Consider the following 25,888-nt stretch of genomic DNA (forward strand, 5'->3'; position numbering starts at 1 on the left):
TCAGAGCAGGAGAAGTAGCAGGATGAGAAGTGGACGAGTAGAAGTAGTAGGAGAAGTGGGAGAAGTAGAAGGTGGTAAAGTAGGAGAAGTAGAAGGATAAGTAGAAGAAGGATAAGTAGCAGGAGGAGAAGTAGGAGGAGGTGAAGTAGAAGTAGTAAGGGGAGAAGTAGGATGAGGATAAGTAGCAGGAGAAGTAAGTGGAGCAGTAGGAAGAGGAGAAATAGGAGTAGAAGAAGTAGGGGCAGGAGAAGTGTGAGGAGGAAAAGTAGAAAGAAGAGGAGAAGTGGGAGAAGAAGAAGTAGAAGAAGAAGCAGGAAAAGGAGAAGTAGGAGACGTAGGAGACGTAGGAGAAGGAAAAGTAGAAGCAGAAGTAGGAGAAAGAGAAGTAGAAGAAGTACTAAGAACAGAACTAAAACATGGTGATGTGAGGAGGCGACGCTAAACGTATAGGAGCAGAGAAGTAGTTGTCAGAAGAATACTAGTGCAATTATGGGATGGGAGGTATAGGACAGGAAAATCTAAGAAACTAACCAACTACTCACTGGCTATGAAACCTATTTTTGTAGGCGCGCGGCCTTCAATTTCACTAATTTTTTCCTAAATAATAGAAAAATAGTTGCATAATTTTAAAAAACTGTAAAAAAGTGTCTATAGTGCCAAAAGTCCGAGACCTGTACTTGAGTTAAACATGTCATTTACAGCAAATTCTCTCCTCACTTTGCTCAATGTTCAGTCTTGAGTTCTCTGAAGAGTTTCGTCGTTCAACAACCTGTAATTGTACAACCGCCACCCGGTTCCACCCCTCAAGGTCGTAGACGAACTCGCGGAAATTTTAGGTAGATTGGGCGGCACCAGGATAACTTCGTTGCCTCAAGCTCTCTCTTCAACTTGCAAAATTGTCTCTCTTCATTACCGCTACAAATAATTATTAGGCGCGACGTCGTTCTCCAACTTGGAAGAGAGCTGGAGGCAAAACGAACAAGTTCAGTCTGGAGAGTAAAACTTTTTTTATAGGTCAACTGTCTCGCGGATTTTTTTCTTGACTTTAACAAATGGGCAATGTAAATAAAAAATTTTTCAATTAAAAAATCTTTTTTTTTTGTTCTGAAATAGTTTTTACCACAAACTTTAAAAAATGAATATTTTCAATATGCACCTGCATGATATGGCAGTTGTCCGAACTGTAGATCATTTTTCTGAACAAATTAAATTTTTTAATTAAATTTTTCATCTAATCAGTAATCACGTTAACTATTTTCTCTTACTTAAATAATTACCTTTATCGATAGGATTAAGTTTCATTTACACGGATTGTGGAATAATATCTGCACTGATCGATGGTAACTACCTCTGATGATAATACAGATTCCCTTAAATTAATCATGTTTCGTTCTATTATAATTCAGAAAGAAAGTGATTCTCTTTTCTCAAGCAATTCAAAAAGAAAAGTTTCGAATTCGGACAAATTCTGAATGGGAAGAGGGACTTTTTACGTTCCCTTCTTCTAAAAGGCCACGTGACGAGATTCCTACCTTACTGACTCTTTTTCACTTCCTAACTTATTTTCAAACAAAGCTCCAAGTTGAGTTGCAAATGTGGGATAATAAATAAGTAGCACTAAGATAGGTGGGCCTGGACCTAAATTTTATTAATAATAAAAAAAGCAAACAAGAAATTATTTTTAAAAATTTTGCTTCATAATTATTTAAATTTAGGACCAGAACTGTCTCTCTTAGTGCTTCTAATTTTTATCGGCAAAATAGAAAACTGGTGACGTGACCCAATCATTACATGGCCTTAAGTTGAAAACTATCATTTTCTACTAAAATTCTCTTTAACAAAGTACAAAAGTATCATTCTTCGCAATTATTCCCTGCCCCAAACCTGAAATTATATTTTTTAAATTAAATTCGATATCGCAACTTCGAATCACTTTCTATTCCTTCTAATTATTTCCTTTCTCAGCTCATAAATACTATTTTTTTTAGCAAATTAGTAAAAGGATTTTAAAGACATGAAAATTCTTGAATCGAAGTTACAGATGGCTCTTAAAAAAATAACTCAACTCAAATATATTTTATTTTTATTTTTTTTAATATCTTTCTTTACCGATTTTTAAAGTGTAATTCTTCTTTGACCTTACGCGAAGACGCGGCGTAATTTTTAGAAGTTATCTTTACTATATAGACGAATAAAATTATGAAATTCAAATATCCAAGAAATCGATGCTTATCACCATACAAATAATGATGCATGTGACAGTTTATTATATATGTGTGACAATATATATAGACTCTAGGCTATATATAAATGTATAATAAAAAAATCTCTTAGATAATTGAGCAGGAAAATCATAGCCTCAATTTTGTATGAATCAGTCTTCCCTATTTCGATAAAATGCGGATATTAATTGGGACACTATTGTTTGCCTTATTAGCAGTCTCCTCTAATTGTATTGGTAAATATAATATTATCAATAATATTAAATTAATCACTTACAAGAAGGTCCCGCGGAATTGATATTAAAATTTATTAATAAATTTGCAAAGTGTTCAAACAATATTATTTATTTAGTTTACAAATTTTATGTTAAGAAAATTATTGAATAAAATTCCTATAATTGTGTAAATAAAAATAATATTAGTTATAAGATTAACTAATAAAGTATAATGATGAAATTTAATTAACTACTCTATTAATTTAAAACAAGAATCTTGTAAAATTCAATCTAATCAAATATTTATTATAAATAATTAAAATCTTTCTTAATTTATTTTATAATCATAGTAACTTACTAAATTAATGAACAAAATGATTTTAAAATGATTATATTAATGTTCTCCTTTTTTGCCAATTTGCAAAACCTTTCTCCAGAACATTATTTTTTTAGTTATTAATTTTATCATTAGATTAAAAATTTAATTTTTTAAAAAGATATCCTTTTTGGTTGTAAATTCAACTGTTTTCATGAAAATTCAACTATTTCCTAGAAAATTTACTTTTGGTTAAAGTTTGTATTTTTGTGTTGCTAAGTCAATAGAAATCTCTCTGTTCGAAAATTCAACTATTTTTGTCAAAATCTGACTTTTTGAAATTCACCGGTACAAGTAGAATCTTATTTTTCTTTGACAAAAATGCAACTATTTGATTGTAAATTTATTACTTCAGGGTTAGAAGTTCGACTATTCAGCAGAGAATTAACTAATTATGTACAATTCTTATTGTATTTTGAAAAGTTAACTGAAAACTTCTTTGTTCCAAATTTAAATATTTCGTAAAAAATTTACCTTTAGCTTGAAATTTATATTTTGGTGTTCAAAAGTGAATTGAAATCTTTTTGAATGAAAATGCAACTTTTTTTAGTTTTTTTTTGTCTGAGAAATTCACCTGTTACAAACTTTTTTGTAATTAAATGCAAATATATGGTAGAAAATTCAACAATTTTATTTTTTAAATCATCCTTTTTGGTTAAGAATTCGTCTACTACTCGTCTAGTACTGAGTTAAAACTCATTTTATTTTTAAGAATCATCTCCTTCGTTGAGATTTAACGATTTTGTTAACAATTAATTGCATATTAACATATTAACATATTGCATCTTTCTTGAATGAAAATGCAACAATTTTTGTTAAAGATTCAAAAATTTCGTAGAAAGTTTACTTTTTGCTCAAAATTCATTTTTTTGTGTTTAAAATTTTGTCTTTTTGATTTAATGATTCACCGGTTCTAGTAGAATTTCTATTTTTCTTTGACAAAAATGCAACTTTTTTTTTAAATTCATTCTTTTTTGTTAAAAAGTCATCTTTTTGGATTGAAAATTTCAAGATTGTCCTCTTTCATTTAAATACCTTTTTTTAGATACCTTTTTAAATGAAAATGTAACTTCATGGTTCAAAATTTATCTTTTTGAATTAAAAATTTACCGGTTCTATGAAAATCTGAATGTTTCTTTTGTTTTTATAATGCATCTGTTGTAGAAGAAATTTTATCTCCCTTGAATAAAAATGAAACTTTTTGGTTGCAAATTCAACTCTTTCGTTAATGTCAATATTTTTAATATTAGAAATTCAACTGGTTTAGCAAAAATGACATATTTTTAGATAAAAATTTAACTGCTTGCTTGAAAATTCAAAAATCTTCTTAAAAAGTCATAATTTGTGTTTCAATTTTTTGTAGTTTCATTTTGAAAATTTAACTAATTTGTAGAAAATTACTTTTCGTTTATATTCAATATTTTGGTGATAAAAAAATAACTGAAACGTTTTCTGGAGAAAAATTGAACTATTTTTTTTATTCTTTTTTTTCATTAAAAGTTCATCTGTTTCAAGAGAAATTTTATTTTTCTTGGATGAAAGTGCAACTATTTGGTTGTAATTTAAACTTTTTTTTTAAATGCATACTTTTTAGTTGAAAATTCTACTGTTTTTGTTTAAAATTCAACTTTTCCGTAGGATGTTTAATTTTTTATTAAAATTTTAATTTTAATTTTCAAAAATTCAATTAAAATCTTTTTGGACGAAAATTCAACTATTTTTCGAAAGTTTGACTTTTTGATTAGAAAATTCACCTGCTTCAGTACAAATTTCACCCTTCTTGGATGAAAATGCAACTATTTGGTTGTAATTTAAACTTTTTTTTAAATGCATACTTTTTAGTTGAAAATTCTACTGTTTTGTTTAAAATTCAACTTTTCCGTAGGATGTTTAATTTTTTATTAAAATTTTAATTTTTAGTTTCAAAAATTCAATTAAAATCTTTTTGGACGAAAATTCAACTATTTTTCGAAAGTTTGACTTTTTGATTAGAAAATTCACCTGCTTCAGTACAAATTTCACCCTTCTTGGATGAATATGCAGCTATTTGGTATCTTATATAAAAATTCATCTTTTTCATTTGGAAATTCAATATATTTGGTGGAAACTTATTTTTTATTCAAATATTCGTATTTTGATCTTCAGAGTCAACTAAAATATTTTTTTGAATGAAACTTACCTTGTTTTTTAAAATTTTTGTTTTAATTCATCTGTTTTAAGAGAAATTTAATTTTTTTTCGTGAAAATGCAACTATTTGGTGGAAAATTAAAAAACTTTTTTTTAAATAATCGTCTTTGATTAAAAGTTCGTCTTTTTGGGTTGAAAATTTATCTGTTTTAGTAGAAATTTCATTTCTTATTGATGAAACTGCAACTTTTTGGTTAAAAGTGAATATTTTTTGCTTGAGTACTTAACTATGTTATTTGAAAGATTCATTGGAATCACTTTGTTAATAAATCATTTGATGATAAGATTTATATTTCTAGTTGAAAATTTGATCTCTTTGGTTGAAAGTTAAACTATTTTCTTAAAAATGAATATTTTTTAATTGAAAATTCAACTACTTAAGTAAGAGTTAAACTACATTGTTGAATTTTTTTTATTGAAGGCTTCTAGCTTTAATTAAAAATTCAACTCTTTAGCGGAAAATTCTTTCTTTAGTTCAAGAATAATTTTTCAACTTGCAATAGAACTTAGTTTTTTTTATTGAACTATTTTAATCGAAAATTCTCAGGGGGTCTTAGAGAGCACCTTTAACCCGTTACTTAATTTAAGTACGCCCCCCCCCCCTTATAGTATATACAGATTCAGTATAGGTGAAAGTCTTATCCCTAACTGAAACCCAAAAACAAAATTTAAAAATTTAGTATAGCTTTTTGCAAAAAATATTTATTAAATAATAAAAATGCGAAAATGTGCTGGAGAACATTAAATGTTGATTTTAAATATTAAAATTAAAGCATTAATTTTTGTTTTTACAGTACCAGATGCATTTGATCCTATTGTCCAGCCTCATAGACGTCTTCAGCCTATTAGTCATGGTATTCATTATTACGAAACACTAAGCCGTAAAATTAGGGGAATGACCCAATTTTTTTTTAATAATCATAATTATTTTTAAAATTTTAAATTTATCTGCTATATCATCAGAGATTGTACTTTACCGACAGTAGATCAACCCTCCAAACCATGAAGGCAGAAAATCCACACAATCGATCAAATTAAGAATCTTCAATAACAGAAAATGCTTAAAGTCTTAATAATACTAGATGGAAAATAATATTTTTAAATTAAAATTAAATTTCGATTCGGGTTCGATTCCCAATGGAGTGAAGATGGAGTAGGATCTTTTTTTCAAGAAATAAATTTAATTTTAATTTAATAATCATGAGTTCTTATTTCATGGCTTTATCATTGGAATAAAAGCTGGTGGTCGAATTTTTTCGTCGTGCGAGAAAGGAGTTTCGAAAAATGATGCGTCAAAAAATCAAGTCAAAAAATTTCAAGTGTAATTGATCATAATTACGGTGACGATAAGAACCATTGATTTAAATTGTTTATAATAATTTTCAGATTTGTTGAATCTTTAATTTTGATTTGCTTCTAAATTTAATCAGGTTTTACATTCTAGTAGATTTTTCTTGTGTTTATATTAAATCTAGATGAATAAATAATTTATTTTCCTGCCGGCGTTAGACATTTTCTTAAATAAGTGAAGAAATATGCTGTATTCTGTTTTCGCACATTATTTTTTAATATCCTTTGCAAAATAAAAGTGATTGAAAACTATTATAATAAAGTGCGTCTTTTCCTAATATTGTCCTTCATCCTTTCATTTTCAAATTGTTTTATAAACCAGTATGTTATACGCGGTGTCACAAAAGTAGCGAAACAGGCCTTTATCTTCTTAAGTAAGTTATTTTTCAAAACGTCAAGGTCATTCTCGTAATAGCTTTTAACAAGGAACCTGATTGTGACCGTAGTTTTGACCTTGATGATGACCTCTATGGTTGTTTGTAGGTCAATTTAATAAAAATGCTACCGCCCTTTTTTGACACCAGCAATCTAAAGAACGGAAAATTTCAAATTTAAGTATGCACTAAGGTCATATGTTTTGGATGACCTTAAGGGTCACCCTAAGCTTATTTTAACTGAAACAATGTTTTGTTGGCTGTGATTCCTATTATAAATAGTAAATGGTATTCCATAGCCGACAAACTTATGTAATTATTAAGCGTTGATAAGAGTCTAAACTTTGACCTCGACAATGACATTGCGGCCGTTTGAAGGTCGCAACCGCTCAGGGCGGATAAGAGAGGTCAATTTTTAACGCTAACGAAAAAACATTACCCTAAGAGTTCTTAAGATCGCTAAGGCCGAATCTGTATGTGGTGAATGTGACTCTTGTTTTGACCTTTGGGATAACCTTGATTACCTGCATCGTTATTTCAAGATCAACTATTTGTTATAATGAAAAGCTTTATTTTGTCAGCGGCAATGAAAATGCAGGGAAACCGTACAATAAAATATGTATTTACGTCATAAGTCGAATTCGACGATAAAGGTCACTGTAAGGCCATTTCAGCTTATACAAGGTCTGTTTACCTTTGGGAAGAGAAGTTTTCAAAATTTCTTCGCAACGACTAAAGTTATTGAGTTCAACACAGTACATACAGTTTGATACAGATAAAACACTTTTTAAAACAAAAGTTTAATTAACTTTTAGAATTATCCAGGAACAATGACGTGGGTGTGACTACTGCATGTACTTTGTTGGACCTAATAAATTTGGTCGTTACGAAGAAATTTTGAAAGCTTCTCTTCCCAAAGGTAAGCAGGTCTCGGATACGCTTAAATGACCTTGAAGTGACTTTCATAGCGAAATTCGAATTGTGACCTAAATAAATACTTGCTTGTAAGATTTCCCTTTACTCCGATTGCCGTTGACAAAATGAAGCTTTCGTTATAAAAAAGGGTTGACCTTAAAATAACCATGAAGGTCATCAAGGTTATCCCCAGGGCCAAAAACAAAAGCGACATTCATCAGATGCAGATTCAGCCTTAGCGAGCTCAAAAACCCCTTGGCTATTGTTTTTCGTTAACGCCAAAAATTGAACTCACTTACCCGACGTTAGCATTTGTGAACGTTAAACGACTGCCAGGTCAGTGTCAAGGTCAAAGTTTAGACTCTAATTAACGCGTGATACTAACATAAGATTGTCCGCCATGAAATATTTTCCAATAATGTTGTTCTTGCAGTCATTAAAACATTTTTTGAGTAAAAATAACCTTAGGGTCACCTTTGAGGTCATCCGGAATATATATGACCTAAGTGCACGTTTCAATGTAAAATTTTCCGTTCTTTTGATTAACGGTGTCTAAAAGGGCGTTTCTATTTTTAATCAAACTTGACCTTCAAACAACCACTAAGGTCGTTCTCAAGGTCAAAACTTGGGTCACGATCAGGTTTCTTGTTAAAAGTTTACTATTGGAATGACATTGACGATTGTGAAAAATAACTCACTTAAAAAGATACAGGCCTGTTCCGCTACTTTTGTGACGCCCTGTATACGTAATTGAATAGCATTCCACACTTTTAGAATTTCAGAATAATATTCCAGTAATAAAAGATTAAAATAATACCAAAAAAAAATTAATCAAAAGAACGAATGTTTAATAAACAAACAAATTTTTACTCAGGAAAGAGGTAAAAGTTTATCTAAATTATTAAACCTTTAATCCAAAAGACGACTTTTCTCTAAAAAAATTGGACTTTCATACAAAGAACATGATTTCAACAAAAAGTTAATTTAACACGAACCTGATGCATTTTTAGCTAACAAAAAAGAAATTTTAAAAATATATTATATATTGTTGAATTTTCAACAAAATCCATAAGCCTTTAATAAAAAAAATCTTTTTAACAATGTAGTTTAACTTTTGCCAAGTAGTTGAATTTTCAATTAAAAAATATAAATTTTCTACAAAATAGTTAAACTTTCAACCAAAGAGATGAAATTTTCACTAAAAATATAAATTTTCAAGAAAAAAAATCATTTCTCAACAAAGGGATTCAACTTAATCTTTGAAACAAAATTGTTGAATACCCAAGCAAGGAATAATAATTTTCAACCAAAAAGTTTCATTTTCATAATTCAATAAATGAAATTTCTATACTAAAACAGATGCTTTTTCAATCGAGAATGACAAATTTTTGACAAGAAGGATAATTTTTTGCAATTTTATCCAATAAAGATGAAATTTGTATTGAAAAAGGTAAATTTTTTAATCAAAGACACAAATTAAAAAAAAATATTTTCATTTTCATCAAAAAATATTTCTATTTACCTATCAACACCAAAATATAAATTTAAAAAAAGTAAGATTTCTACGAAATAGTTGAATTTTCAACAAAACAGTATGATTTTTAATAAAAAATTATAAATTTTTAACAAAATGGTTGAATATTTATCCAGAAAAGGTATCGATTCTCTTCTCAGCACCAAAATATTAAATGTAAACAAACAGTAATTTTGTATGAAATACTTAAATTTTCAACAGAAGAGAAAAATTTGGACACGAAAGGATGACTTTTGAAGAGAATTAGGATATAATTTTTAAAAGATTTAATTTTTGCTAAACAAAATTAATTTTAAAATAAAAAAGACGAACATTAAAAAAAAAGTTTTCAATTAAAAAGTTTCATTTTTCTTTAAGAATGCTATAATTTCTTCTAAAACAGATAAATTGAAAAAATTAGAATAACAGTTAAATATTCATACAAAACAGACTTTAGTTCACTTTCCAACACACAATAAGAATTTTAAACAATAAGTTCATTTTTTGCTAAATAGTCAAATTTTTAACCAAAAACTATGACTTTTTAACAAAATATTTGAATTTTGAAATAAAAAGTTGCATTTTGGCCCAAGAAAAATAAAAATTATACTAGCACTAGTAAAGTTTTAGACCAAAAAGACATATTTCAAAGAAAGAGTTGAATTTTATTCCAAAAAGATTTCAAGTGACTAATCAACAAAAAAATACAAACTTTGAAAAAAAAGCAAATTTTCTAGAAAATAGTTCAATTTTCAGCAATGCAGTTGCATTCTTATCCAAGAATGATGCAATATTTCTAATAAAAAAAATGAACCTTTCAATTACAAAGGCGAATTTTCACAAAAGTTTAATGAAGAGACATGAATTTTTAAACCAACAGTACGAAAACTTGAGAAAAAAAGTTTTGCAAAAAAATGTTTAAATTATTAACGAAAGAGGTAACTCTTAAAAATATAATAAAGGTTTAACTGAGTAGTTTATTTTTCTATCGAGTGGTTTCAGGTATAACTAAAAGAGTTTAAAAAATAAGTAAAATACATGAATTTTCTCCAAAACAGTTGAATTTGAAACCTGAAAACTTAAATTAAAAAAAAAAGGTTAATTTAGAGCCAAATAGTTGAATTCCAAATAAATCTTCATCTACAAATAAAGTATTGTAACTTTTAACTGATAAGTTGAATTTGATGAAAACAAAAAGGAATTTACGGGATACACTTATTATAGAAAAATTATTACAGGACTGTACTGATTTTCCTATAATATTTTTGAGTTAAGGCAGTTTGCAATTTCTGTTTGAAGTCACAGGCTCTTTTTTTATCACCTTTTTATTTCTGAGTTTCTGTAAATATTACATATTAATAATAATACAACAATTATTTTAAAGAAGGAGTAGGATCTTTTTTCAAAAAATAATTATAATAATACAATAGTAATAGTAATTAATAAGAATACATTATCATTATCATAAGGCTATAATTATTTTCTTTTTTAAAAATATTTTCGTAGGAGAATAAAATCAAGTTTTCTTCATGTGTTTCTGAAAAAAAACAAAGTTTCAGGCTTTGACGACTGAGCGAAGCCTTACGAACCACAAAACATCAACTTTCAACTGTTCGTTAATTACAATTACCAATTAATTGTAAATTTTTGATCAAACTATAAATAGAAAACAAGATTATATTTTAAGTTTACATTTTTATAAATTTAATTAATGGTTTTGCCAAAAGTCGGTAACAGTTTCTGTTCTAAAATGCTTTGAGATTGGGTTTTTGGTGCCTAATGGTGTTGCGCGTACTTCTTCACTAGTCAAATATTGAATTGCCCTACTGCCTGTGTTTATTTTGACCCGAATATCAGACATATTTTCATTCACCTGAGTATATATTCCACGAAGGATTGTATTATTGTTCTCTAATATGGCGAGAACGTCACCATTAGTATTTAATAATACCAATTTTTCTTCGGTTGGCATGGGCTCTCGAGCCATATTTCTTCCTCTCAAATGAATTAATTTATTGCGAGGAAAAATGTATTTACGAATTTTGCATTCTAAGTTTTGATTTGTATTAGAAATAAGCCGAACGAATCTAATGTGTTCAATATTATATCCAAGTACGCGTGAAAAATGGCACGTGGCAGAAGGATTCCTGGACCTGACATGAAGAGAAGTCTCGTTAGGAAAAGACCTTGAACTGGCACGAAGAGAAGTCTCGGCAGGAGGTGACCTTAAACTGGCGCGAAGAGAAGTCTCGGCAGGAGGTGTCCTTAAATTGGCACAAAGAGAAGTCTCTGCAATAGGTGACCTTGACCTGGCACGAACAGAAGGCTCGACAGGAGATGAAGAGTTTTCAGGAAAATAATTATTATCAGAAAAATTAGAAGGTCTGGCGCGATGAATCACCGGAATAGGTTCACCATTAGGTAAGCATTCAAACTCTAAGCTCAACTCTGCAACACGAAACAGAGAATTAATTTCTATTTGATTATTTTCTTCGGAAACAGGATTAATCGTAGGAGGCTAAAAGGATTATATCTACCAGTCGAAATTGAGATAATCCTTAAGAATCATAAACCCTGCAGACCTAATGAGGGACTTCAAGAAGCAAACGGGAGGCCTTTTGTCAACTGGAGTGACTAAACCTATCTCAATTTTTCTTACCAATCCTTCTGTTGTGTACCGACCTATTCCTGTCCTTCTTGTCATACCTCAGTACTTATTAAACATCTTCAAATGCTACTAGAATTCAGGTTTTCGTCCGGCACTTGATTTCCCAATTAACTTATTCGCCTCGGAGCAAAATTGATGACCTCCTTTGGTGGGAAGGTTATTGTCGATCACCGGTAATGCGAGTGGGACCTCTTTAGCTCAGGCGTGGATATCACTAAAAACGTTCCTGGTGCTATGATTTATAATTTATATCAAGTTTTAGTAGGAATTTTAATAGTCAGATTGGTTTCTTATAAACTTCAGAGAGGACATCTTGGGCATTAACTTAACATCATTTGGATTGAATTGGTGTACAAATTATTCCCAAATTCAGAAGAGTCTATTTTGGGTGAACACAATATTTTCCTTGTCGTCACATCTCTGAGAGCCTATTTCGTCTGTTTCGACATTCCCTGGTAACACCAATCACGAAGCCCTATTTCAACCAACTAGGATTACGCGGGTTGTCAAAGAAGAAGAAATCATAGGGAAAATTGTCATCTTCCGTCGAGCAGCTTCTAGAGTTTTGTCTGATATTAGCATTGTGTTATCAAGTATAATCACTTCGAATTATGTGTATTCCATCCTGGAGATAACAATTTATTTCAATTTTCCAGAAGGAAATTTCTTTAAAATAGTGTTGCCTTTTCTTTAGTGTCTTAGTTTATTATTTGATTAAATTCAAATGCCATATTATTTTTGGAATATCCTTCACTGGATTAATTCACATGTTAGTTATTTTCAATTTTGTGATTTATATTTGTTGTGATTTATCTAATTTTATGTGGTTTCCTGGTGATTTTATATTGTCCTGATATATTTTTTCCCCGATCGTTCCCTATTATTTTGTAGTATAACTTCCAAAATTAGGGTATAATTCTGTGAATAAATTTCGTTATACTCAATTGTCTAATCTTGAAAAACTAGACGAAATATCACATTTAAATTTCAGAAAATTAGTTCATTTCATCATTTTGTCAATAATTTTATCGTCACCTTGAGTGAACTGTATTTCTCTTCGCTAATTATTTCTAAACAATAAATTTGTAATTGAAAACAGCTGTGTTAAAATGATATAACTATTTATAATTTTTTTGGATTATTCATTTATTTATAATTTGAGATTCAGTGAATTTAAATATTTTTTGAAACTAGCCCCTCTACCATTCGTGAAGGTGCTATTCGTGAAGAATGCATAAAGGGTCCTGAAAATTTATAGTTAAATTTAACAATTTTAAAAATTAGTGCCGAAGTATGATGGAGTTCAACGTTTTTTCTTTAAACAAGCGAGATAAATTTTCAAGGAAAAAAGATTAAATTTTAATAAAAACGATGAATCTTCAATAATTTTTTTTTAACCAAATAGGTGAGTTTTCAACCAAGAACTTGATTTTTCTACCAAAAAATACGATTTTTCAACAAAATACATGAATTTTTAACTGAAAAAGATAAAATTTTAACAAAAAATGGAGTAGTTTAATTTTCAATTAGAAAAATTAATTTTCAACGAAAAAATTAATTTTCAACTAAAAAATATGATTTAAAAAAAAACCTACCTAAATGATAAATCTGCAAACAAAAAGATAAATTATTTACCCAATAAATGACTTATCTACTGAAAAGATTAATTTTGACAAAAATGATGAATTTTTTTACAAAAAATGAATTTTTAACCAGACGGTTGAACTTCTGACCAAAAAGATCAGCCTTCTATACAAAAAAAAACAAACAAATCCTTCATATAAAATATAAAATTTCAACCAAAAAGATAAATTTTCGGCCCAAAACATACACATTTTCAATGAAAACTAAAAATCTTTAAACGAAAAAATAAATTTTAAAACAAATAGTTCAACTTCTAACAAAAAGGTGATATTAAAATCGAACAGATAAATTTTTTCTCAAAAAAGTCGAATCCTCAACAAAATTTATGCATTTTGAACCAAAAATATTAACTTTTAACGAAAATTATTACTCTTTTCTCCAAAAAATTATTCTTAACCAAATAGTGGAATTTCTAACCACAGCGATAAATCTACAACCAAAAAGATTATTTTTATATTGAATAGACGAATTTTCAACAATTTCAATAAATTTTCAGTCACTGAAATGAATTTTTAACGTCAATGCTCTAACGTTCATCGAACAGAATTAATTTTAACCAAAACATTGAAATTTTAAATAAAAAGTAGAATTAATAGCCAAAACGATGAATCTTAAGCCAAGAAGATTAATTTTCTCCCCAAAAAGGCGAATTTTCAACCACGAAGATTAATTTTCTACAAGAAAATGTACTGTTGACAATATATATTAATTTGCAATTAAATACTTTAAATTTCAGCTGTGAAAATATAAATGAAAAAAATAGAATAGTTAAATTTTCAATTTATATACATAATTTTGAGCAAAAAGAAACAAAATTTCAACAAAATAGTTAAATTTTCAACTTAAGAAATAGCCCAAGAAGATTAATTTTCTATATAAAAAAAGAATTTTTAACTAAAAAGATGAATTTTCTACCAAGAAAATTAGTTTTCTACAAAATACATGAATTTGAACCAAAAAGTTTGATTTTCAGCCGAAGAAATACACTTTTAATCAAGAATATTAATGTTTCAACAAAAAAATCGCATTTTCATCTAAATTTCAATATCAGTTTTTAACAAAATTAATGAATTTGCAGAAAGTACATGTTAAAATAAACATGAAATAGTTAAACATTCAGTTAAAAAAATGTTTTCAAACAAACAACACGAATTTTCAACAAAAAAAAAGTTTGTACTAAAGAAATGCATTTTCTATAAAAATAATTAATCTTTTACCCAAGAAAATAAATTTTCTACTACCAAACCAACACGTTCACCAAAAAAATTAACCTTGGACAAAACATATTAATTTTTAACCAAATAATTACATTTTAAACCATGAAAGGACACTTTTGAGCCAAACCTTCGAATAATGAAATTGAAATTTAAAAAATTGATTTTCAATCAAACAAAGACCGAGTTTTCAACAAAATGTTGTAAGAACGAACATTAATTTTCTACCAGAAAATACTAATTTTAACAAAATACATGAATGTTCAGCTAAAAAGATAAATTTTGAACTAAAAATAGAACCTTGAAAATTTTAATTGAAAAAATTAATTTTCAAACCAAAACAGTAGAAATTTTCAACCAAGAAATTAATTATATACCAAAAAGTAGAATTTTTAACAACTAAAACTAAAAAAAAATACTAAAAAAATTAACTTTTAAACACACAATAGAATATTTTTTTTCGTAAATAGTTCTTGTTTCATATGTTTAATACATTTTTTATGTATTCAAATTTCATGTTATATTCTTCAAAATTCTAATTTTTGGTAAAGTTTTGTTTGGAAATCGAACGATTTTTATCACTTCTGTCTTCGGTTTAATCGTGCCAATCAAAATGATGTTTTCACACAACTCTAGGTAGACGGTCTCCAGTTCAGGTAAATTGTTATTTGTGGTAAACTTAAAAATTTAAGCTTAAAATTATAGATATCTCATAATATTATATTCACCAATCAAATCAAGGGTAACTGCTAAGGATAAGACGAGAGTATACACAATCTTCATATTTTCCAATTAGATGAAAAGGTATCTAATATATTAATAAATAATGTAGTTGACGATGTAAGTGGTGAATATTCCAGTGCTTTATTATATTTTATGATAAGTACACCGTATAGTTTTTATCTGATATATTATAGGCATTAAGCTGCACCTTATCAGGTATTTACATTTAATTAAAGTTAGTTTCAAGGAAAAAATATGTAATGGCTAAATTCGTTTAAACTGATAATGAAAATTTAACTAACACTTTAAGTACGTTTTAACGAAATCCGTTGTTTAAGCAATAAATTGATAGCGTTTATAATTATTGTTTTAAAAAAGAAAATAAATTACACAAAAGTATGTCGAAAAAATTCCAGAATATTCGGAAAATCATGAAAAATAAGTTGAATTATGATTTTGTAATGATGCTCTAGAAACTGTGAGATAAAAAAAACTCAGCCTGCTGGTTTTTTCGGATTGAGGGAACCTTAAAACGTGGATATTTAAAGAAATACATGATAGCCATTTTAAACATAAAAACAATATCTTATCATTATAATGGGAATGTAAAAATGAATAAAAAAAAAGAACCGCATCTTAAAACAAAGAAGTTCTACTTTTAACCAAAATAAGATTAGTTTTGATCGAAAAATGTTATATTTTACATTCAAACGAAGAAAGATTTAAATTAATATAAAAAGCAGTTGGACTTAATCAAAGCATATGCTATTTCCAAGAAATACGCAAAACAGATCTATTTCAATCAAAAATCTGTATTTTCAATCAAAAAAGATGACACTTCTTCTAATATAGTTCAATTTTACACAAAAGGATGTATTTTCAAAATAAAAAATACGTTGATTTTTAACTTGAGATTTCATAGTTGTTTTTTCATTAAAAAAATTTAATTTGGAAGCAGGAGAAATTATTTTTCAACAAAATACTTCAACTTTCAACAAAAAATGTAACCTTATGACATGAAATAAATTTTTATCAAAAGAGTTCAACAAACAGCCAAGCGGTTGAATTTTCAACTAAAAAGTTCAATTCTTAACGAAGTATATTAATTTTTTACGAAAAAAGACAAAAATTCAACAAATTATTATTACACATTATAAAATGTGTAAAATAAGTATTTAATTCCATATTTTGTCTGAAGTGTCCAGGCATTGCATATAATGCCTAGGGATTATATATAGTGTCTGGATTATGTACTTTGCCTAGGCATTATATATAATGCCTAAAAGAGACCAGGTAAAGTCTGTAATAAATATTCTACATTTGAGAAATGTCTGCTTCTTTCAAACTTTTATTATTTTGTTGATTTGTAAGATTTGAAGATTTTTTTTAATATTCAGAATAACACATATAAAACAAATTTTGTTCACGAAACTTTTGATACATTTTTTAGATTTTTCAAAAGCATATGCTTAAACTCAGTTTTTGAAGTAAATCCACTTCTGTTTTTATTTAAAATTTTTCTAAAAGATAGTATACAATGTGCTCTAAAACCTCTTTAAATATAAAAATAGCATCTATCTTAGTTATAAAGAAATAATTAAAAATGCGTTTAAAACTTTTCTACTTTTTATTTTTAATTGTTTGAATACGAATCAAAACGGATTTTTTGAATATTAGCATCAGAAGTCGGTCTATTATTATTAATATTTTACGCATAATGGTGGAAAGGTGAGGTTTTTTCCTGTAATATTAAACATATCGTCTACTTTTCGCAATTAGTGTGAGATAACTATGGATGCGAAATAACAAATCAAATTATTCAATAAAAAAGAAACATTATTTAGAACTACCTATTTCTATCTATTTTCAACCAAATCCATAAGCCTTTAATAAAAAAATCTTTTTAAAAATGTTGTTTAACTTTTGCCAAGTAGTTGAATTTTCAATTAAAAAAGATTAATTTTCTACAAAATAGTTAAACTTTTAACCAAAGAGACGAAATTTGCACTAAAAATATAAATTTTCAAGAAAAAAAATGATTTCTCAACAAAAGGGATTCAACTTAATGTTTGAAACAAAATAGTTGAATACCTAACCAAGGAATAATAATTTTCAACCAAAAAGTTGCATTTTCATAATTCAATAAATCAAATTTCTATACTAAGACAGATGCATTTTCAATCGAGAATGACAAATTTTTGACAATGAGAATAATTTTTTAAATAAAGCTTTTCAGTTCTCCACCAAATAGTAGCATTTTTAAGCAAAAAACATGAACTTTTTCGTAAAACAGATGAACTATTTTTTTTAATTCAAACAAATAGTTCAATTTTTATAAAAAAGGATTCCAATTGACTCTTTAATATCATAATATGAATATTATAGAACAATAATAATAATAATAATATTATATAATAGTTTTTTCACAAAAAATAAGTTTCTACAAAAACAATAGGTTTAAAAAGGCGAATTTTTAGCGAAATAGTTAAATTCTCTACAAAATAATTGCATTTTTATCCAATAAAGATGAAATTTGTTTTGAAAAAGGTAAATTTTTTAATTGAAGACACAATTTAAAAAAGAAAGAGTTTCATTTTCATCAAAAAATATTTCTATTTACCTATCCACACCAAAATATAAATTTAAAAAAGCAAGATTTCTACGAAATAGTTCAACTTTCCACAAAACAGTATGATTTTCAACAAAAAATTATAAATTTTTAATAAAACAGTTGAATATTTATCCAGAAAAGGTATCGATTCTCTTTTCAGCACCAAAATATTAAGTGTAAACAAACAGTAATTTTGTACGATATACTTAAATTTTAAACAGAAAAGCAAAATTTTGAACCCAAGGATGACTTTTGAAGAGAATGAAGATATAATTTTTGAAAGATTTAATGTTTTCTAAATAAGATGAATTTTAAAATAAAAAAGACGAACATTAAAAAAAAGGTTTTCAGTTAAAAAGCTTCATTTTTATTTAAGAATGCTACAATTTCTCCTAAAACAGATGAATTAAAAAAATTAAAATAACAGTTATATATTTATATAAAACTGACTTTGGTTCACTTTCCAACACACAATAAGAATTTCAAACAATAAGTTCATTTTATGCTGAATAGTCAAAATTTTAACCAAAAACTATGACTTCTTAACAAAATATTTTAATTTCCAACCAAAAAGTTGCATGTTGGCTTAAGAAAAACGAAAGTTCTACTAGCACTAGTGAATTTTTAGACCGAAAAGACAAATTTCAAAGAAAGAGTTGAATTTTATTCCAAAAAGATTTCAAGTGACTAATCAACAAAAAAATACGAACTTTAAAAAAAGTAAATTTCCTAGAAAATAGTTGAATTTTCAGCAAAGCAGTAGCATTCTTATCCAAAAATGATGCAATATTTCTACTAAAAAAATGAACTTTTAAATCAAAATGCGAATTTTCACAAAAGTTTAATGTTCTATAAAAAGAGTTGAATTTTTAAACCAAAAGTACCAAAACCCAAGAAAAAAATGTTTTTTTTTAAATATTTAAATTATTAACGAATGAAGTCACTCTTTAAAAAATAATGACGTTTCAACTGAGTAGTTCATTTTTCTATCAAGTGGTTTCGGGTTTAACTAAAAGAGTTAAAAAAATAAACAAAGTCAATGAATTTTCTCCATAGCAGTTGAATTTGAAACACGAAAAGGTAAATTAAAAAAAGGTTAATTAACAGCCAAATAGTTGAATTTCAAATAAATCTTTGTCGACAAAAGAAGTATTGAAACTTTCAACTGAAAAGTTGAATTTGATGAAACCAAAAAGGAATTTACGGGATACACTTCCAAAACTGTAAGTGATTTTCCAAATTTTAATAGGATTTTTAGGCATTTTACAATCGATTTTAAGGGATAAAATGATTTAAAATGATTTCCACTGTTTTCTAAATATATCAATATATTTTTAATGAATCTGCTATTTCATTATAGAAAAATTATTATAGGACTGTACTGATATTCCTATAATATTTTTTCGTTAAGGCAGTTTGCAATTTCTGTTTGAAGCCTCAGGCTCTTTCTTTTATCACCTTATTTATTTCTGAGTTTTTTGTGAATACTGCATATTAATAATAATACACTAATTATTTTAAAGAAGGAGTAGAATCTTTTTTTAAGTAATAATTATAATAATACAATAGTAATAATAATTAATAAGAATACATTACCATTATTATACGGCTCTAATTATTTTCTTTTTTTTAAATATTTTCGTAGGAGAATAAAATCTAGTTTCCTTCATGTGTTTCTAAAAAACAAAGTTTTAGGCTTTGACGACTGAGCGAAGCCTTACGAACCAAAAAACATCAACTTTTAACTGTTCGTTAATTTAATTACCAATTAATTGTAAGCTGTTGTTCAAACTATAAATAGAAAACAAGATTATATTTTAATTTTACATTTTTATAAATTTAATTAATGGTTTCGCTGCAAGTCGGTAACAGTTTCTGCTCTAAAATGCTTTGAGATTGGATTTTTGGTGCCTAATGGTGTTGCGCGTATTTCTTCACAAGTCAAATATTGAATTGCCCCAGTGCCTATGTTTATTTTAACCCGAATTTCAGACATATATCGATTCACCTGAGTATATATTCCACGAAGGATTGTATTATTGTTCTCTAATATGGCGAGAATGTCACCATTAGTATTTAATAATACCAATTTTTCTTCGGTTGGCATGGGCTCGCGAGTCATATTTCTTCCTCTCAAATGAATTAATGTATTGGGAGGAAAAATGTATTTACGAATTTCGAATTCTAAGTTTTGATTTGTATTAGAAATAAGCCGAGAGAATCTAATGTGTTTAATATTATATCCAAGTACGCGTGGAGAGGAACACCTGGCAGGAGGATTGCTGGACCTGACATGAAGAGAAGTCTCGTCAGGAAAAGACCTTGAACTGGCACGAAGAGAAGTCTCGGCAGTAGGTGACCTTGAAATGGCACGAGCAGATGGCTCGGCAGCAGGGGAAGAGTTTTCAGGATAATAATCTATATCAGAAAAATTCGAAGGTCTGGCACGACGAATCCCCGGAATAGGTTCACCATTAGGTAAGCATTCAAACTCTGAGCTCAACTCTGCAACACGAAACAGAGGATTAATTTTTACTTGATTATACTCTTCGGAAACAGGATTAATCGTAGGCAGTCCCAAGTTCCTTAAATATCAAAATTCAGATTATTTCTATTTTTTTATTTGAAATAATTTTGTTATTTTACTGCCGCCAATCCAGAAGTAGCGCGGTTTTTAAGAACTGGAGTAGTTATTTTAAATAGTTAACTATAAATTCAGAAGAGACTATTTTGGCGAGCACAATATTTTCCTTGTCACATCCCTGAGAGCCTATTTCGTCTGTTTCGACATTTCCTGGTAACGCCAATCACGAAACCCTATTTCTTCCAACTAGGATTAGGCGGGTTATCAAAGAAGAAGACAGCACAGGGAAAATTGGCATCTTTCGTCGAGCAGCTTCTAGAGCAGGATATGCTAATAATTTTATTAACTTGTAAAGTAGTAGAGTTTTCTCTGATATTAGCATTGTGTTATCAAGTATAATCACTTCGAATTATGTGTATTCCATCCTGGAGGTAACAATTTATTTCAATTTTCCAGAAGGAAATTTCTTTAAAACAGTTTTGCCTTTTGTTTTGTGTCTTACTTTATTATTTGTTTAAATTCAAATGCCATATTATTTTTGGAATATCCTTGACTGGATTAATTTACATGTTAGTTATTTTCAATTTTGTGATTTATCTAATTTTATGTGATTTCCTGGTGATTTTATATTGTCCTGATATATTTTTTCCCCTATCGTTCCCTATTATTTTGTAGTATAACTTCCAATATTAGGGTATAATTCTGTGAATAAATTTCGTTATACTCAATTGTCTAGTCTTGAAAAACTAGACGAAATATCACATTTTAATTTCAGAAAATTAGTTCATTCCACCATTTTGTCATTAATTTTATGGTCACCTTGAGTGAATTGTATTTCTTTTCGCTAATTGTTTCTAAATAATAAATTTGTAATTGAAAACAGCTGTGTTAAAATGATATAACTATTTAATCTTTTTGGATTATTCATTTATTTATAATTCAAGATTCAGTTACCGAACCTTTTAATTTCTGTTTCATTTATTTTATCTTTGATCTCAAAAATAAATTCTGATTTAATTTATTTTATCTTTTAAAATTATTTCATTTTATTCGTGAAGAATGCACAAAGGATCCTGCAATTTATTTGTGATCTTACCTGTGATTGAGACAAGTATAAATTTAATTTAATAATTTTAAAAATTAGTGCTGAAGTATGATGGAGTTCAACGTTTTTTTTTTTAAACAAGCGAGATAAATTTTCAAGGAAAAAAGATTAAATTTTAATAAAAACGATGAATCTTCAATAAAAAATTACTTTGAACCAAGTAGGTGAGTTTTCAACCAAAAACATGATTTTTCTACCAAAAAATACGATTTTTCAACAAAATACATGAATTTTTAACTGAAAAAGATAAAGTTTTAACAAAAAATGGAGTAGTTTAATTTTCAATTAGAAAAATTAATTTTCGACTAAAAAATATGAATTAAAAAAAATTCTACCTAAATGACGAATCTGCAAACAAAAAGATAAATTATTTACCCAATAAATGACTTATCTACTGAAAAGATTAATTTTCTAATAAAAAGATTAATTTTGACAAAAATGATGAATTTTTTTACAAAAAATGAATTTTTAACCAGACGGTTGAACTTCTGAACAAAAAGATCAGTCTTTTATACAAAAAAAAAAACAAACAAATCCTTCATATAAAATATAAAATTTTAACCAAAAAGATAAATTTTCGGCCCAAAACACACACATTTTCAATGAAAACTAAAAATCTTTACCCGAAAAAATAAATTTTAAAACAAATAGTTCAACTTCTAACAAAACGGTGATATTAAAATCGAACAGATAAGTTTTTTCTCCAACAAATTATTCTTAACCAAATAGTGGAATTTCTAAGGACAGCGATAAATTTACAACCAAAAAGATTATTTTTATATTGAATAGACGAATTTTCAACAATTTGAATACATTTTCAGTCACTGAAATAAATTTTTAACTTCAATGATCTAACGTTCATCGAACATAATTAATTTTAACCAAAACATTGAAATTTTAAATAAAAAGTAGAATTAATAGCCAAAACGATGAATCTTAAGCCAAGAAGATTAATTTTCTCCCCAAAAAGGCGACTTTTCAACCACGAAGATTAATTTTCTACAAAAAATGTACTGTTGACAAAATATATTAATTTGCAATTAAATACTTTGAATTTCAGCTATGAAAATGTAAATGAAAAAAATAGAATAGTTAAATTTTCAATTTATATACATAATTTTGAGCAAAAAGAAACAAAATTTCACCAAAATAGTTAAATTTCCAACTTAAGAAATAGCCCAAGAAGATTAATTTTCTATAAAAAAAAACGAATTTTTAACTAAAAAGATGATTTTTCTACCAAGAATATTAGTTTTCTTCAAAATAGATAAATTTGAACCAAAAAGTTGAATTTTCATCCGAAGAAATATATTTTTAATTAGGAACGCATTTTAAAAAAGAACGCATTTTCTTCTAAATTTTTATATTAATTTTTAACAAAATAGTTGAATTTTCAGAATGTACATTTTAAATTAAACATGAAATAGTTAAACATTCAGTTAAAAAAATGTTTTTAAACAAACAACACAAATTTTCAACAAAATAAATCAAGTTTCAACTAAAGAAATACATTTTCTATAAAAATAATTAATCTTTTACCTAATAAAATTAATTTTCTACTACAGAACCAAAACGTTTACCAAAAAAATAAACCTTGGACAAAACATATTAATTTTTAACCAAATAATAAAATTTTCAACCATAAAAAGAGACTTTCAGCCAAACCTTCGAAAAATTAAATTGTAATTAAAAAAATTAATTTTCAATCACCAACAATATTGATTTTCTTCTAAAAAGACGAATTTTGAGACCAGTGGTAAAAATACCTGAATTTTCAACTAAAAAAAGTAACTTTTAAACACGCAATAAAACAGTTTTTTTTGTGAATAGTTTTTTTTCTTCATATATTTCATACATTTTTGATGTATTCATATTTCATGTTGTATTCTTCACAATTGTGAATTTTTGGTAAAGTTTTGTTTGGAAATCGAACGATTTTGATCACTTCTGTTTTCGGTTTAATCATAGCGAATCAAAATGATGTTTTGACACAACTCTAGGTAGAGGATCTCTAGTTCGGGTAAATTGTTATTTTTGGTAAAGATAAAAATTTAAGCTTAAAATTATAGATATCTCATAATATTATATTCACCAATCAAACTAAGGATAACTGCTAAGGATAAGACGAGAGTATACACAATCTTCATATTTTCCAATTAGACGAAAAGGTATCTGATGTATTAATAAATAATGTAGTTGCCGATGTAAGTGGTGAATATTCCAGTGCTTTATTATATTTTATGATAAGTACACCGTATAGTTCTTATCTCATATATTATACGCATCAAGCTGCACCTTATCAGGTATTTACATTTAATTAAAGTTAGTTTCAAGGAAAAAATATGTAATGGCTAAATTCGTTTAAACTGATAAAAAAAATTTAACTAACACTTCAAGTACGTTTTAGAGAAATCCGTTGTTTAAGAAATTAATTGAGAGCGTTTATAATTATTGTTTTAAAAAAGAATATAAATTACACAAAGTATGCCGAAAGCACTCCAGATTATTCGGGAAATGTTGAAAAATAAATTGAATTATGATTTTATAATAATGCTCTAGACACTGTGAAATTAAAAAAACTCAACCTGCTGGTTTTTTCGGATTGAGGATACCTTAAAACGTGGATATTCAAAGAAATACATGATAGCCATTTTACACATGAAAGCAATATCTTATCATTATAATGAGTATCTAAAAATTGATTCTAAAAGAAAAAGAACCTTATCTTAAAAAAAAGAAGTTCTACTTTTAACCAAAAGAAGATTAGTTTTTATCGAAAAATGTAATATTTTACATTCCAACAAAGAAAGATTCAAATTAATATGAAAAGCAGTTGGACTTCATCAAAGCATACGAATTTTTCAAGAAATAATCAAAACAAATTAATTTGAATCAAAAATTTGTATTTCTAACCAGAAAAGATGACACTTCTACTAAAATAGTTCAATTTTATACTAAAAGGGTGCATTTTGTTTTTTCTTCAGAAAAATTTAATTTGGAAGCAAAAGAAATGATTTTTCAACAAAAAAATTTCAACGTTCAACAAAAAATTCAACCTTATGACATCAAATAAATTTTTATCAAGAGAATTCAAGAAACATATATGTTCTGCCACTGAGAAAATAGAAATAAACCTATTTATCAAGTTAATTCATCAAATAATATAAAATGATTAACTTCATTTTCAGACGAGATGGCAAATAAATGTTTTCCAATTTTTAAATCAAATTTTCTCTGAAAAAAGATCCACTCTTTTCGCTCTACTGGGAATCGAAAAATATAAATTGCGATTACCGTTCAGGTGCTTTTCCATTAAGCTATTAGAGAGACCGAAAGAGAGTAATTTTTTTTAGAAATATCCGCTATCTACAGCCAGATGTTACATTTACGATGCAAGTTATTTAAAGGAATCTGTATTAACATCAGAGTTAGTTAACATCGATCACCCTATATAACTTTTTCACCACCATGAAAATAGAAATCAATAGTTATCTCTTCAATTAACAAAATGATTCTTTTTAAAAAGAAGATTTAATTAAAATTTGTTTAAACATTTATTTTTCATCTAATCAAGAAATAAGATTGAGTATTTTTTGTTGTTTGAAGAGATGAATTAATCGATAGGTTGATTTCTATTTTTATTTTCGCGAAAAAAGATATATACACAGATCGATGGTAATCATATCTAATGATAATATATCTTCCTTTAAATTACTCGTATCATAAAAGTAATTATATTATCTAAAATGTCTAGGGATTATGTGCAATGTGTAGAATAAGTATTCAATTCCATATTTTTTCTGAAGTGGCCAGGCATTGCATATAATGCCCAGGGATTATATATAGTGTCTGGATTATGTACTTTGCCTAGGCATTATATATAATGCCTAGAAGAGACCAGGTAAATTCTGTAATAAATATTCTACATTTGAGAAATTTCTGCTTTTTCAAACTTTTATTATTTTATTGATTTGTAATATTTGAAGATTTTTTTTAAATATTCAGAATAACACATATAAAACAAATTTTGTTCACGAATCTTTTCATACATTTTTTAGATTTTTTAAAAGCATATGCTTAAATTCAGTTTTTGAAGTAAATATACTTCTGTTTTTATTTAAAATTTCACTAAAAGATATTATACAATGTGCTCTAAAACATCTTTAAATATAAAAATAGCATCTAT

The 25,888-nt window shown here is 27.1% G+C and overlaps 1 protein-coding gene across 1 annotated transcript; it reads right to left on the reverse strand.

The window, feature by feature from the left end:
- Positions 1-25,015, reverse strand: LOC117180640 (flocculation protein FLO11-like). The gene is made up of 4 exons (XM_033373129.1): positions 24,997-25,015; positions 20,265-20,518; positions 10,949-11,671; positions 1-438 (listed from the first exon to the last, which is right to left on the reverse strand). Exons 1-4 carry the CDS (start codon positions 25,013-25,015, stop codon positions 1-3), a joined length of 1,434 nt encoding a protein of 477 aa, XP_033229020.1.
- Between the last annotated feature and the right edge of the window lie 873 nt (positions 25,016-25,888).

Source organism: Belonocnema kinseyi, chromosome 9, assembly GCF_010883055.1.
Source record: "Belonocnema kinseyi isolate 2016_QV_RU_SX_M_011 chromosome 9, B_treatae_v1, whole genome shotgun sequence".
NCBI classification, from domain to species: Eukaryota; Metazoa; Arthropoda; class Insecta; order Hymenoptera; family Cynipidae; genus Belonocnema; species Belonocnema kinseyi.

Coding starts and splice junctions, on each gene's coding strand:
- LOC117180640 (XM_033373129.1), bottom strand. Junction 11,672..20,264: donor CCAGGTGTTCCTCTCCACGC/GTACTTGGATAT, acceptor TAATCCTTTTAG/CCTCCTACGATTAATCCTGT. Junction 439..10,948: donor AATATTTGACTAGTGAAGAA/GTACGCGCAACA, acceptor CTATACGTTTAG/CGTCGCCTCCTCACATCACC.